The 16,306-nt window shown below is 36.8% G+C and overlaps 1 protein-coding gene across 1 annotated transcript in view; it reads left to right on the forward strand.

Annotated features, from left to right (window-relative positions):
- The window catches only part of LOC109103625 (homeodomain-interacting protein kinase 3-like), a 68,040-nt gene that overhangs the window by 9,304 nt on the left and 42,430 nt on the right, over positions 1 to 16,306 (forward strand). The window contains exon 2 of the mRNA XM_042774717.1: positions 5,236 to 6,499. Coding sequence (XP_042630651.1) covers positions 5,238 to 6,499 — 1,262 coding nt within the window. The 5' untranslated portion in view covers positions 5,236 to 5,237. The remainder of the gene's footprint in view (positions 1 to 5,235; positions 6,500 to 16,306) is intronic.

Consider the following 16,306-nt stretch of genomic DNA (forward strand, 5'->3'; position numbering starts at 1 on the left):
ACAAACAAATTAGATAGATCACAATCTACCAAACAGCTCTATATAACAAAACACTGTAAAGACTAGATACCTTGGCAGCAATACGTAATCGTGAATTTATGATTTTTTTTATTTTTATTTTTAATTATTTTTGTAATGCAGATTATTCACCAGCCTGTCACTTAGTTGGATGCGTGTGGACTCGAATGCCAGTGTTAGCATCATCAATCATAAAATCAGTAGCCTACTAACAGTTCACAATTAAATCCATATCCCACCTTTTCTTGTAACCTGATAAAATCAATCCATGGCGATGAACGTCAACGGAGAAGTTTAATCCACAAGCATTCCGAGCATTATTCCTGCTTGCCGGCGTTCACATCAATCCACAAGTCATTCTTTTAGTTTAGGCTATTTAATACAAGTCAATCTAAAAGCAATTATGCTATGTCTAGCATTTTTTTTTATGTTAATGAGCATAGCAAATAAATTGGTATCCACGGTATCCACTCACATATTTAATTTTTAGTCTGCATGTTAAGGTAAAAAAAAAAAAAAAACAATAAAAATTAATACGGTCACATTTCTAAATGCAGCAGCCTATAAGAGCCCATGATCCCTAGATTATATACAGGTGTTTATATACAATTTTTTTAATTGGTGATCAGCAACCAAATATTGATAATGTGGAAGTTACTGCCTTTTGCCTTGGTGTGACTACATTAACTTCAAAATAGGGGTAAAAATCAAGTTTGAGCTCACTTTTTTTTTAATGTAGATAATTTTCATTACTAATACATCTAATTGTTAAATTCCCAGTGTCCTACCTATAATTAATTTGGCTGGACAAGTAAAAAAAAAAAAAACAAAGTCATTTTTCTCAGTTTCACACTCTAGTGAGTTAAATGACATAATTTTGATTTTTGGGTGAACTATCCCTTTTCTGCTCTTGTTTTTTGGGAAACTGGCAGGGGATTGGGGATGAACGTAAACAGTATGATGCATTTCACACAAATGTGACATCATTGATTATGTAGACACATTCCTTTTTGTTGCAGAGTGCCAAAATGCAGTGCACTTACAGAGACAGCCCACCCATACACGGCCTAACATAAACTAACATAATATATATGAAAATAATTTGAGAAACATCTCAGTATTTTTTTTGTCCATACAATAAATGTTATTGGCAAACAAAACAGTTTGGTTACCAACTTTTTTTTTTCTTCTTTTCCTTACCAACATTTTAATTATTTTATTTTCCATAAAAGAAAGAGATACAGGTTTGAGACAACATGAGGGTGAGTAAATGATGACAGATTTTATTTTTTATTTTTGAGTGAACTATTACTTTATTATTTATTTATTTTTAAAAATATATACTCTAAATAAGAAACTGAAACTGCCAGTAGGTGGCAGTAAATGTCTTAATGAGTAAGCCATTAATTCATTCATTCATTCATGTGATTTGTTTAAACTGCTGGTTGAGGAATGAAGTAAATGGAATGAAGTAAAAAGTAAATTCATCTTTATGAATGGGCCATTGAATCATTCGTTCACACAATTTGTTCAAAATGCATTAATTCAGAAACAAATTACCACTGTGTTGCTTAGAGATGCACAACTCTGCTGTGGCTTTATAGGTAATATTTTCTTGGCAAAACTGAGCAAAAACCAACAATATTGTAGCCCATCTAAAATATAACACAATATTAACTTCTTAATTTACTGAACTGTTGTATAAAATCACATTTATAAATACGAGACAAAAACTAATACAACAATTTTTTTTACCCCAATATCTTACATTTTAAGACCATATAACTGTTTTTTAAATAGGCTACATTATTATATTAGAGTTATTGCCCTGCATCATGTTTGTCTACAGTGAACTGTATGAAATGTAAGATGACATACAAGTCTTGGGTGGGGAGGGTGCTTTCGTTCAAATATTTTAATCACGTCCCCCCAGCCCCCCACCCCCCTTCAAATATTTAATTCAATTAACGAGCTAGAACAACAGACCTATTTGACAGACAAATTGGTTGTCACAGAAGGTACTTTTAGTAAGGACATGGTGTTACACTGATTTTTTAATCCATTTTAATAATCCAATATTTTATGAACTCACTATCTGATTCTTTCTGACTTAATCATTAAAAAGGACAAAATCATAAAAGTTCATTTATGAATTAATCTGCTCTGGTCGAGCTGTTCCAACCCAACTAAGTAGTACCATATATTTTTCTTTGGTCTTGAAATCAGATGATTCATTGGGTTTTCCCACAAATTTCCAAAGTTTCAAAGTGGTAAGTGTTTAAATCCTGGCATCTTGGAAAATTGTGGTATTTTAGTGAACACACTAGACACTAGAAAGGGGTGTAGAGCCAGTGGTTTATTTATCAGTGCTTTTTTATTGTTGATTTATAAAGTGAACTGACATCAAAATCATAATGCTTGTTTTAATGCATTATTCTTTGTCAAAAACTAAATTGAGGCTTAAATAGTTTTTGGTCTATGTCACCCAGCCATGCTAAATACATTGCTGTTTGACTTGTTTTTTGTTTTGTTTTTTCCAAAGAATTTTGTTTAATTAGACTGTGGACTTTTGTAAATATGCATTTGCATTTTCCTTGAAAACTTTGTTTACCGTAACTTCCTCTTCCCTTTTCCCTTGTTGTTTTTTTTCTTTCAAGGAGGAACAAGATTTTTTCCCCCTTACAATTGAACATGTTGAAAGGCCATCAGCAAATGAGATGTTATATGCTGTCACCACCATAATTAGACCTTGACTTTACAGGTGTTCACATGTTCCTCTCTGAGACCAGTAAAGACCAAACCCTGGCTGACTATAGCCAATTTTATCAGTCAACTTAATCACACAGTCACCTGTCAAGAAAAGTTCAGACTTCATAGACTCATAGACTAGAATTAAGTAATCTCATGGATGGATAAGAAATCATTATCATTATCAAGAGATAATGCTATCTATCAGAATGTTCAGCTAAAGCTATACTTAGTATATATCTACATGATTGAGATGACCAATGAAGTCAGCTGCATTGTGGGGTTTGTGCTTAATTTGGGGTTCAGGATGGGGTTATTGGTTACTATTAGTTTCATATCATTTAATTTTATTTCATTTATTTATATAGCACAAATAACCACACCTGGAGTTGACCACTGTGCTTTACAGAGCATAAGACTAAGATAGATCATTGTAGTTGATTGATAGCTGGTTTGATTGGGATATGTACTTTTCAATGCCATTAGCACTTTGGAAGTGTTGCTTTTCATTCACTACTTTTCACCTTTTAGCTTGTGACAGGGAAGTTTTGGTTTGTTTTTCTTGTCTAGGTAATTCAAATATGTTTCAGGAGGTTTGTCACAAACCAATGAAATACTTTAGGTTGCAGTTTAAAGAGGGTTGAACTTAAATTCATTTAATTTATTTAATGTAGATGACTAAAACAGGTTATTTTAATGAGGAACGCAAAGCTACTTATTTGCATCCTGTTTAGCAGAAATGTTCACTAAGAGTAGGAATCCCACAAGTCCTGCAGTGTTAACTTTTCGTGACAAAAAAACAAAAAACCTTGGCATTTCCATGGTACTTTTTGTTGTTTTTCCCCTTTTCTTTTTTGGTGATGAAATGCAGTTTTCTTCCTTAAAAATACCCTAGTTTTATGATTCGAGTAAAGCTTAACCAGCCAACTGATTCAGTGAGTAATTATACAAGGATAGTTGCATTAAGACAGACAGAATCAGTTTATAAACTTTTGTAGAGTATAAAACAGACAGTTATAAATATGATGATTATTACAATTTCAGGCTATTTCTTATTTGACAGAGTTAGTGTGTGAATTAATGTTGAAATGTTTGTGTTCATATGGAAGTGAAGAGCACATGTTCAGTGTTGAGATATAATCATAATCACTCATCTCAACACTGAACATGTGCTCTTCACTACCATATGAACACAAACATTTCAACATTAATTCACACACTAACTCTATTACAATTTCAGGCTATTTCTTATTTGACAATCATCATATTTATAACTGTCTGTTTTACTCTACAAAAGTTTATAAACTGATTCTGTCTTTGATGGCTGTCTTTATGCAACTATCCAGTGATCATCTGTGAAATTCTTCTTGTTGGCAGCAAGATTTGTTTTGGATAATATTTATTCGTTTTTAATTTCTCTGCTTGGACTGGCCTGTCTTTTCTTATGTTGTGATTCCTCACATCATACCCTTTCTCACTTCACTCACTACACCTCAGTTGGCTGTTTTTACTTTGTAGAAAAGTTGCTTCTGAGATTTTTAAGTGTGCTTCAGCCCTTAATTTGAGTTGGACAAGTCAAAACGTTTGCACAGGATGTCAGCCATATTAATGTGAAATTGTCAGCGCCTTTTCAGAATTGTGGTCATGTGTTGACCTGTTGCAGAAAGTACACTCCTATCTTGTTCCCTATTCATAACATGTTTGTTTTTTTTTGTTCTGGTGTACATGTCCAAAGTGGATTTGTCCCTAGAGCAAAATTTAGTGTAAATAATTGAGTTACAGTAGTACCATAACTTGTGACTCAAAAACTCATGTAACTCAGTGTCCTTCCTCAATTGGATATATATTGAGAATAGAGAAGCTATGCACAGATGATACTGTGCCTTTGGTGTGTCTTTTTTCTCCCACACAGTAATGCTCATTTTGAAACAGCCGTTGCCTAGAGACCCCGGTTCATGGAAACCGAAATGAAAAGGTCATTTAAACCTGTGAGCAGTTAGTTGTTTCCCTTTACGGCATTTATGGAAGGAGGGTTGGTGGGTATTGGGGGGAGGAACTAAACCTTCTGCTGCAGTGTTTTATTATCTTGGCTTGTCATTGGCTGCTCAAGGCAGCTTGCTGTTTGCTGCTGTAGCATAGGGGCAAAGGTCAAGTAAGATGTCAGCCTGATTATGCAAGCCACTGCACACAGCAGGATCAAGGTCCCTCTTAAGTTGTTTATACTTACAGTTAGTGGACACTTGTGATGTCTCACACCAAACTTAGAAAACACCTCTATGTACATTAGTCATTTTGTAAGTAAGTATTGAATAGAGAACAGGCATGTCAAATTTTCAGGAATTTTGGAAGACATAGGCTGGCCAGTCTTATAATGTCCATGTTTCTTTGAAAATGTTCAAATTCTTCAATTTGTAAATGTATTGGTTGAAAGTGGAACATGATCTGTATCTGGTTTTCTTGTGTTCACAGGTATGGCCTCACAAGTCTTGGTCTACCCACCACATGTTTTCCAAACTCATACAAGTGCCTTTTGTAGTGTGAAGAAACTCAAAGTTGAGCCCAGTAACTGTGTTTACCATGAGAGGGCCTTCCCACAGACTTGCTTGAATGATAGAACCCTTGGCATTGCTTACCCATCGAAACTCACCGCTTCGTTTAAGACACGAGATTCTGTGAGTGGCAGACACCCCCGGCAGGAATTTCCATTGCAGACGGCTGCTGTGCGCGGTGTGCGACGTCAGCATACCACCATATCGGCACAGCCACAAAAAGGGGTCATCTCGTCTCAGGAAAAGGAGTCGGAGCACCAGGAGAAAGGAAGGGGTTGCAGCAGTGGAGCTACAGGGGCAGCTGGAAGGGGTAGGGGAGAGGGAAGTGACAGTCAAGAAGGAGGAGGTGGAGGACTGTGTGAAGGTGACGAAGGTGGTGGAGGAGAGGACGAGGGTGACCAGGAAGACTGTGGAGGTTTTAACTTGCAAGACAGCTCCCACAGATGCGGGCTGAAACGTAAGAGTGGGGAGCTGGAGATCTTGGGAAGTGCCATGCAGATTGTAGAGGATCTGTCAGTGTTACCTGCAATGTTGCAATCAAATGTGGGAAACCCACCAGTTGCGGTGCCAGCAGCAGTTGGTGGAGGGCCTGCAAAGCAAGGTGGAAATGCCGGAAACGGGGATGGAGACTACCAGTTGGTGCAGCATGAGTTGCTTTGCTCTTTGAAGAACACCTACGAGGTATTAGACTTCCTCGGCCGTGGTACTTTCGGACAGGTAGTGAAATGCTGGAAACGAGGCACCAGTGAGATTGTGGCAGTGAAAATCCTGAAGAACCATCCATCATATGCACGACAGGGCCAAATTGAAGTAGGCATCCTGGCACGCCTCAGCAGCGAGAATGCGGAAGAGCATAATCTAGTGCGAGCTTTTGAGTGTTTCCAGCACCGCAGCCACACCTGTCTTGTGTTTGAGATGCTGGAGCAGAACCTGTACGATTTCCTCAAGCAAAACAAATTCAGCCCGCTTCCTCTGAAGGTGATCCGTCCCATTCTTCAGCAGGTGGCTACCGCGCTAAAAAAGTTGAAGGCAATGGGACTGATCCACGCGGACTTGAAGCCTGAGAACATCATGCTGGTGGACCCTGTACGGCAGCCCTACCGGGTGAAAGTCATAGATTTTGGCTCAGCCAGTCACGTCTCCAAAGCCGTCTGCTCGACGTACCTCCAGTCGCGGTACTACAGGTATGTACAAACAAAAGACCGAATTAGTTGTTAGCTGAAATTGGTTTTGATACCTTTCAGAATTGATCTCAAGAATGATCTCACAGTAGCTGGTTAATTGCACTTACTTATGTTTTGGTTGCTGTACTGAATGTTGACGTTGAATAGATGCACTCTTGAGTTCAGCAGAGTTGTTTTGTTTTGTTGTTGATCAGTATTTTGTGCAAAAAATTACTCTTAAGCATCCGATTCCTTCTCACTAATAGATCACTGAAAACATTCTAAAATCTTATGCTTTCTGTGAATGTTATACAACTAAAATCCTTTTGGAATTACCAGTAAGGAAACACCACTGATGTAAAACAATTTCCCTTGTGTTCTAAAGCCACACTGACCCTGTAGAACTATTTGACCCCACAATGCAACAGGCATGGGCTAAACCATTTTTGTCACATTGCCATGGGAAAGGAAGTGATTTTTGTACAGTAGGCCAAAAACAACTGGAAATGGATGAGTTTTTAGAAAACTGTTGTGTATATAATGAAATACATTTTGAATGCAGGTAACCTTTTTAAATATTGTGTCGGCCTTAATTTGAATGTTGAAATGTTGGCTTAATATATATAAATATATATATATATTTTGATTTTTTAATGTTTGATATTTTTAATTATGTATATATATTTAATATAATATAAATGTATTTATTATTATTTTTTTAAGTATTGTATTATAATGCTCCATTTTGTTTACTGAATATATGTCAAAGGAAGTGCCGTGAATTTCAACTTGATAGATTGCCAAGAGTAAAAACGTAGACAAAAAAATTAACTGTACTTTAAAAATTCACTTTTGCTTTTACTAATTTGGATAAACTTTGGTTTACTGTTGGTGTTCCATATTTGTTTCTTTGTTTATTTTACTTTATTTCATAAATTTGTTTTATGTTTTGTGTAAATGTTGGATGTTTGATATTTTTTATTTTTGTATAATTCAGGTTTATACAAATCGTTGCAAAGCAGCTTTACGGGAAATTAAGTTTCTACAATATATTTAGTAGTAGCTTGTCAGTGGTGACTGTGTCAAATTGATGTACATATGGCAGAAATTTACGGAAAAATTCAGTTAATGATGTAATCAAAAAGACGATGAACACTATTAACACTATAAGCAATGATTATATGTTGCAATCAAACTTGTTGCAAAATTTGGTAGTTCTGTATGTTGTTTCAGGGTTGGCATCATCTGAGGTCCTCTGAGGGGTTTGCGTCATCTCTTCTCTGGTGTTCGGTCATCTCAGGTCTTTGTAAGGGCTGGATCCAGACTGAAGCTTGTGTAATTCAGAAGAAACAGAGAAACAAATAGAGACATAATTAGTGTAGCTGCTGTTCCAACCAAGCAAAAATGATTTGTTCAACCCAAGTTAAGGAATAATAATGTGCATTTGATCAGATATAACTGCAGTACAAGATTTTGGGATGCATTATTTGAATGCTTGGCCAAAGAGATGTGTCTTTAATCTAGATTTAAACAGAGAGAGTGTGTCTGAACCCCGAACGTTATCAGGAAGGCTATTCCAGAGTTTGGGAGCCAAATGCGAAAAAGCTCTACCTCCTATTGTAGACTTAGCTGCCCTAGGTACTACCAAAAAGTACTAGGTACTACCCTATAAGTAAGTAGTAATATTTTGTAACTGATACGAAACTTAATAGGTAGACAGTGTAGAGATTGTAAAATTGGGGTAATATGATTTTCTTGACCTGGTGAGGATGCTAGCAGCTTCATTTTGGACTACTTGACTTATTGCACTTATTGAAGATGCAGGACAACCACCTAGCAGTACATTACAATAGTCTTGTATAGAGGTCATGAATGCATGAACTAGCTTTTCTGCATCAGAAACGGGTAACGTTTTGTAGCTTAGCGATGTTTCTAAGATAGAAGAGTGCTGTTTTTGTAACGCGTGAAATATGATTTTCAAAAGAAAAGTTAATCTAATATAACACCTAAGTTTTTGACTGTAGAGGTAGTAATAGTGCATCTGTCTAGATGCAAATTATAATCTAAGAGAGTGTACTGTTTTTTTTGGTCCAATACGTAAGTAATATTCAAGTCTTATACAAAAATTTAATAGTAGAAAATTATTGGTCATCCAATCTTTTACATTTTCAACACACTCTGTTAGCTTAGATAATTTAGAAGTTCATCGGGTCTTGTTTGAATATATATTTGAGTTTCATTAGCAGAAAATAGCAGAGGGCCTAAGACAGATCCTTGTGGCACTCCATCCTTTTCTGGTGTTAATTGAGATTATTCCCTGCTTAAATAAACAAAGTGGTAACATTTGGACAGGTAGGATCTAAACCATCTTAAAGCCTGCCCTTGAATACCCATATAGTTTTGTAATCAATCTATGAGTATTTCATGATCTATAGCATTGAACGCAGCTCCAAGATGAAGCAAATCTAGTAATGAGATGCAGTCTGATCAAGAAGCAAGTCATTTGTGAAAATTATTATATTATTATTTTTTTTTTATATAACCAGTGTTATCACAATGTCGGAGACAGCTAGTTTTCCCAAGACAGCCAAACTTAGAGTGGTTACAATCTTCCAGGTTTAAATCACGCTTAAATTTATTTGATGCAGTATTTACACTGAAGCTTGCAGCAGGTGGCGGTAAGGGACATGACATTTTTTTTCCGACCAGGTGCTGCCAATCACAACACACACTGGCCCAGCTAACCAATCACAGCACATTTTGTATTTCAGAAGGTGGGCCTTCATTTGATACAGGAACTATTCGAGCCGTTCATGCCAGACTGGAGAGAGAGGTACTGTAACAATGTAAAGTATGTGAAAAATAATGTGTTTTTCGAACAACCTAGTATGAGAGAGCCTGTCCTAGTATACCCCCAAAACAAAATCAAGACCTTGTAAAAGAGCATAATAGGACCTCTTTAAATAATATTGAGAAGCAGTTCTTCTGTCACAAGTAACAACGCTTTCAGTAATTTAGTAGTTACAGGATCTAATAAACGTGTTGTTGGTTTAGATGCAGTGATACATTTATTTAGCTCTTCCTGTCCTATTGTAAAGCGCTGCAATTTTTTTTTAGGTGTGATTAATGAAGCTGAATTACAAGACACTCTAGATTCTACATTTGGTTAGTGCTATCTATTTTAGCAGTGAAGAAATTCAGTAAGTCGTTACTACTAAACTGTGAGTGAATATTCAGTTGGGGTGATGTCTGATTATTTGTTAATCTTGCCACTGTGCTAAATTAAAACCTTGGATTGTTTTGGTTATTTTCTACTTTCAAAAGAAAAGTCTGATAGCTTTTAGAGCCTAGCTGGACATACTGTTTTTCCATGCAATTCTAAAAACTTCTAAGTGAGTTTTTCTCCATTTGCGCTCAAGATCATGGGTTTCTTTTTTGAGAGAATGGATATTACTGTTGTACCATGGTACAGTAAATTTTTTCTCAAATCTTTTTTTTAATTTGAGGGCAGCAACAGCTTCTAATGTATAAGAGAAGATAGTGACCATATTGCTAGCCATTTTGTCTAGTTCATGTGTATGGGTACACAGAATTAAATTAAATTAAATAAAAAATGAACAAAATCCAACATTTTAGCTGGGGTTTCTGAAATTTGGTTGATTTGACATGAGTTAACAGCAGCATGACTAATTGAAATGTAGCTGGTGATACACTCACATTCTGCTGTCTTTCTGTGCGTTGTCATCTTTGGGATCTTATTTTCAACCATGTCTCTAAGAAAGTGTAAACACCCCCATACTACTGGAAATCATGTCCATCTCAGATGATTAAGCTCTCACACGTTTGTGTGATAAGTCATGTTTACTTTTTGTAGGTGTTATTTGTACAGTTGGTTCAGATTTCTTTGGCGTTATGACTTTTCCATGGAATTGACATTTGTGAAATCTATTAAATGGTGTTAAAGGTACTATACTTTTATTGGTATCAGACTAGGCCAGATATTAGATATACAGTAATGTTAAGGAAAGTTTATGATTGACAGATGTTTGAAGCTTTCTGAGCTTTTTGGTATATGTGCGTTTAAAAAAGTATTTAAAAAAAAAAAAAAAATATTACAAATTTTCATGTTAAAAACTGCATGAATAAGAACCACTTGCTGTTTAAATATAAATATTTTTTAATATAGACCAGACATGTGAAAACACTTGTTTAACACTTTTTCTCCACCTGTCTGTAACCTTTAAACCAAAACCTGCCCATGTCACGTGAAAGTGATCCATGCTCACCCCCATTTTTGCTTCTCTAGGGAGAGTTCTCTTAAACTCACAGTGGGGGCTGTGTGCTGGAGACCGCTGCCTAAAATTAGCTGATGGGAGGAAAGCCAACTCAGTTTGACTTCTATAGATGGTGAAGTGTGCTGGCAGTCAAAGTGAAAAAAGGCAGAGCAAAATACAAGAGATCAATTTAGCGCTCAGTCAAGGTCACTGTCTTCCAGTGTCAGCTGTTTTGTTGCTTTTAGAAGCAGGAATATATAGACAGAAGTTTAAAAAGAGGGTGTGTTCCAGCAATCCCAGAAATTTAGCCCCACACCTTTTGTTAAAATGCATCCAGAATTCTATGAAAATAACAAACAATCAAATTAAATGATCAATCATTTATCTGCTGGCAATGGCAATATGGCAAACAAGGGCAATTAAATTGTGTCCCCATACGAGGAACAAAGTAAATTGTCTTTTTATATACTTCATTCACTACTAATTTATATTTTTTAAAGAGGGTTTCATTTCTCTTGACATCATTTGCTCTCCTCGTTTTTATATACATCTTAATACCTGATCAGGTGCAACAAATGATGAGTGTTGTAGCATTGTGCATGTGTAAGTCACATTGGGGGGAAAAAAGGGAGAGAGAGAAAAAAAAATCAAACTTGTCAAATCTAGTGTAGTGTATCTAGTGCATCAAGGATTCTTAGTGTTGTCAAGGCCTGTTTGAGATGTGGTATCAAGGATCAGCTCTCACCAAGGACAGTAGAAAGATTTGAAAGCAACCTTAAGATATCCAAACCCATTTCAGTGAGAAGACTGAAAAAAGTAAAATGTCTTTGCATTGACTTGTACCATAATTTTCAAAGTGGAATCAAAACCTCTTTTCAATCGTGTTAGTGTCTCGGTCCATATTACAATTTAACAAATTGCTGTCATTTAACAAATTAAATATTACATTATACGTACGTAAAATAATGTGTGATTTCCATAATAGCTTTGGTCTTAAATTTCATATCAGGTGGTATTAAAAAGGTTTTAAAAACTCTTAAATTTAACTTGTTCATATCTGTAGACACCCAGTTTTTGTGATTTAATAACTACACTAAGCAAATTGAGATTCTGATTAATGGCAGGGTAGGTGATTTGGTTCAAAAACATGTTTTGTTATGCTGGTTGAAAGTTTCTTCACATCTTGATAGCAATCACTAAGTTAAGTGGTCTAAATATAATTTAGGGGTGGGCAATTTGAGCTAAAATTCATATCACAATATTTTATAGGGGTATATATTATAGTGGAAATACATCAACTTTGCACTGTGGATCGCTGAATTGGCTTTCACCGTGGACGAGGCGGCGTCCAGCCCGGGGTCGTCACATGTGGTTGCTGGAAGACCAAAGTACGCTCCTTCGTAGAATCTGCCTGCCGCACCTCTCTTAAGCCGCCTGCCTCTGTTCACTCAAGCCGGCTGGGGCTCACTCTAGACCGCGGCTCACTCTAGGCCTCCAGCCTCAGCTCACTCAAGGTCGCGGTGTGTGACGTTGTTTCATTGAGAAAGCAAAACTACTTTGTTTTTGCCTTCCAAAAGAAAACACGACTAGAAATCATGTTTATATCACATTTATAATGGGTTTTATGTTTATGTCTCGACGCTCCGGCCGGACAAGGCATCATAATATGTTAAGAGGCCTAACATTTCCGTCTCACGTTTGAGGCATTTGGCCAATCACAATGTGCTGGATAGCTGGCCAATCACAGCACACCTTGCTTTTCCGAGAGATGAGCCTCGTGAAAATCGACGCGTTTCAGAAGGTGGGGCATAGAGGAGAAACAATAATGTACAATATGTGGAAAAGATTTTTTATTTTTTTACCTTAAACGGCATAAACACATTTCATTACACCAAATACACCAAATAATGTTCTTTTTAGCAGCATCATATGACTCCTTTAAAATGCCCAACTTTACAGCAGAAAAAAACACGTTTACAGCCTCGTACAAAAAATAATTTTGGTCTATATAGCTAATTTTGCCCTTCATGACAACTGTGAGGGGGGTAAATTTTGTATTTTTTTTTGTAACTCATCCGTTTAAATTATATTAAGCCTTAAAGTTCTGCATAATTAAGTGTGTGGCCATTTGAGTGACAGGTGGACAGGTGGACCAGCAACCAGCTCCCACCTTTTTTGCCCGTTTTCGATGATCCGGGAGTGACGCGCAGTGACGTGCTGCCAAGATGGCGACAGCCGGCACCTTCTACTTTGAGCTTTAAAAACGCGGTGAATGAGACATGAGGTAATCTGACAGAGTTACATAGATTATATATATATATATATATATATATATATATATAGGGCTATGGTTTCCGTTTGACTTTGGATCAAATATCATCTCTTCAGTTTTCTTCACATTTACAATCAGGTGGTTGGCATCACACCACTCTATGAACTGATTAATCTCAGAGCAGTAAGACGAAATGTCTTGATCTTTATATAATAAGCTCAGAATCGCAGTATCATCACTAAATTTCACAATATAGTTGTTACTATTATTCCTCACACAACTGTTTGTGTACAGTGTGAAGAGAACTGGGGAGCTGACACACCCTTGCGGGGCTCCTGTACTAATATCCTGAGGGTTGGAAATCTTCTTGTTAACCTTAACCTGTTGTGTTCTATTCGTTAGAAAAGAAAAATACCATTTAATAATAAAAGGATTTACATCCATCTCTTTTAATTTCTCCAATAATAAATAGGGTTGCAAAGTATTAAAAGCTGAACTAAAAATAATAAAAAGTAGGCGTGCGTATGCCTTTGAGTGGTCCAGATGTTTAGATACTAGATGGGTGATCCTTCCTACTGCATCATCCATACTCCTGCCCTGTCTGTATGCAAACTGCCACAGATCTAGTTTAGATATTACTTCACTTTTCAATATGGACACAATGTACTTCTCAAAACATTTCATTATTATTGATGTCAATGCTACAGGTCTAAAATCATTATTCTCGGACGGGTGTGGCTTTTTCGGAATAGGAATGATCACAGCTTTTTCCAGAGCGCAGGAACTATATGTGAGTCCAATGAACGCTGAAAGAGTGTACACCACACTGGAGTAAGTTCTGCAGCACAGGTTTTCAAAAGCTGGGCGGAGATCCCATCAGGTCCCTTAGATTTCCTTGTGCATAACTGATGAAATAGCAGTTGCACCTTAGAACTGTCTACCTGTAATCTGCTGCCCATAATATCTGTCAGAGAACCAATAACAGATCTGCATTTATCAGAAAAATCGTGAGTTTGAAACCACAGGTAAAATTTATTAAGTTCATTAGCTTTCTGTAAATCATCACTCATACTAATAAATGGTCTATTTGATTCCATATTAGTAACAGGCCTTCATTGTGTTCCACCTTTTTTTCAAATTTGAAGTGGAAAACTGACGCTCAATAAGGTCTTTCTGTCGCCCCCTTGCTTCTTTTAACTGATGATTAAGCTCTTTTTGTATTATTTTCAACCCAGCAAGATCATGTTTTTTAAACGCAGCCTTTTTCCTGTTAATGCAATTCTTAATTTCTTTAGTTATATAGGGTTTGTTTTTTGGATATATAATAACATTCTTTTTAGGAAGTACATTGTCCACACAAAAATTAATATAATCCGTTATTGTCTCAGTAGTTGTGTCAATGTCCGGATCATAAAAACATTCCAATCTGTACAGAGTAAACAACCTTTAAGTCTCTCTGTGGCGTCGTCCGACCATACAGTTACTTCCCTCATACATGGTTTACTGCGCTTGAGCATAGTCCTGTATGTAGGAATTAGATGGATAGTGTTGTGGTCGGAGTTAGCCAGCGGTGGTTTCGCTCTGGCCTCATAAGCCTTTTTAATGTTACCATAGCACTTAAAACCAGGTAAAAACAGTTCAAGCTTGCACTGATTAAAATCACCTAAAATGAATACTGGAGCCTCTGGAGAGCACTGTAGTTGTTGGTGAACGTAGTCTGCTATACATTCTGCTGCTCTTGCTGGATTTCCACTATATATATATATATATATATTCATGATGTTCCTGTCACACAAGTGTCCTCATATAAATATCTTGGTGTTTACATTGATTGTTCTCTAACATGGCAGGTTCATATAGATACTTTGTGCACTCGGCTACAACAGTGAATGTATTTTTTGAGAAGGCTCAGACTTTACGGTGTCAGTAGTAAGATTATGATGATGTTTTACCAGGCTGTATTGGAGAATGTGATCATATACGGAATACATCTTTGGTATGGTAATTTATCAGTACATCTGAAATCTAGGCTTGGACGTCTTATTAAAACGGCCATGAAGATCATGGGCAGAACAGAACCTTTTTATCTCCAGACTAGGGCTGTGCGATATGGACAAAAAAAACCTATCACGATTTTTTGATCAATTTTGCGATTTCGATTTTAATCACGATTTTGAGACACACAGACATGCTTTACAGTCATAAATGCATTCAGTATGAATTTGAAACATATTTCCAAAAGAAAACCAATGAGAGCTTTATCAAACAGTTGTAACATGCCTCTAGAACAGACATAAGTCAAAATAATCACTAAGTAAAGATGTCAAACAAAATGTCTAGACATATGGCAAAAAAAGAAATAAAATAAAATAAATCCAGTGTCCAGGGCTTTTTTTTTTTTTTTTTGCCATGCATTGGTCATAGAGCTCGTTGTAGCGGTGCCTCAGGTGCTGAAATATATTTATTGCCCAAGGTTCACACGTGCTCCGTCTGCAGTGCATACAGTATGTGTATGCGGTGCAGAAGCAGCAGCGAGAGCGCGTTATTGTAACGTGAAAGCACATTAAAATAATGCGCGAGCGCGAATCTGTCCGCTCGCACGCAGATTTCCTTTGTTTTGTCACAAAACCAGACACGCGTGCTCAGATACAAGCTGCTCTCGTCCGGAGAGAATGCGCGCACTTAAAACATGTCTCCTCTCACTCACTCAATCACTCACAACTCTCTCTATGCTAATGCGCTAGATATTCATTCTTTTCGCACCTTTCGATTTCTAACCTTTTCTGTTCATCTTTTACCACGTGCAATGTGAACGTTCTGATCCATTAACATGGGCTCGGAAAAAATACGCATCACAGACAGAGTGTGTGAACCTGGGCATATGCCCAGTCTGTTCTGTTCTCGCGCTCCACTTAGGTGCGTTGCATTCTGATTGGATCGGATAGCATACTGCGGGAGGTCGGGACCGCAGAAAATCGTGCTATAAAGCGATTTAGAAATCGCGCACGCTCAAATGCTGATTTTATTACGATTTCGATTAATCGCACAGCCCTACTCCAGACCCTATATGAAAGATCTATACTGAGGGAGGCAAATAAGATTCTGTGTGATACAACACATACCCTGTATTCTGAGTTTGAATTGTTGCCATCGGGGAGAAGATTACGAATGCCTAGCTGTAGACTAAACCGTTTCAAGAACTCAATTCATTCCTTCAGCTGTTAAGTTATTAAATAATATCAAGTAGAAATTATTATTCTAAGTTTAATATTTGTGTAAGGT

This window comes from Cyprinus carpio, chromosome A18 (assembly GCF_018340385.1).
Source record: "Cyprinus carpio isolate SPL01 chromosome A18, ASM1834038v1, whole genome shotgun sequence".
Lineage (NCBI taxonomy): Eukaryota > Metazoa > Chordata > Actinopteri > Cypriniformes > Cyprinidae > Cyprinus > Cyprinus carpio.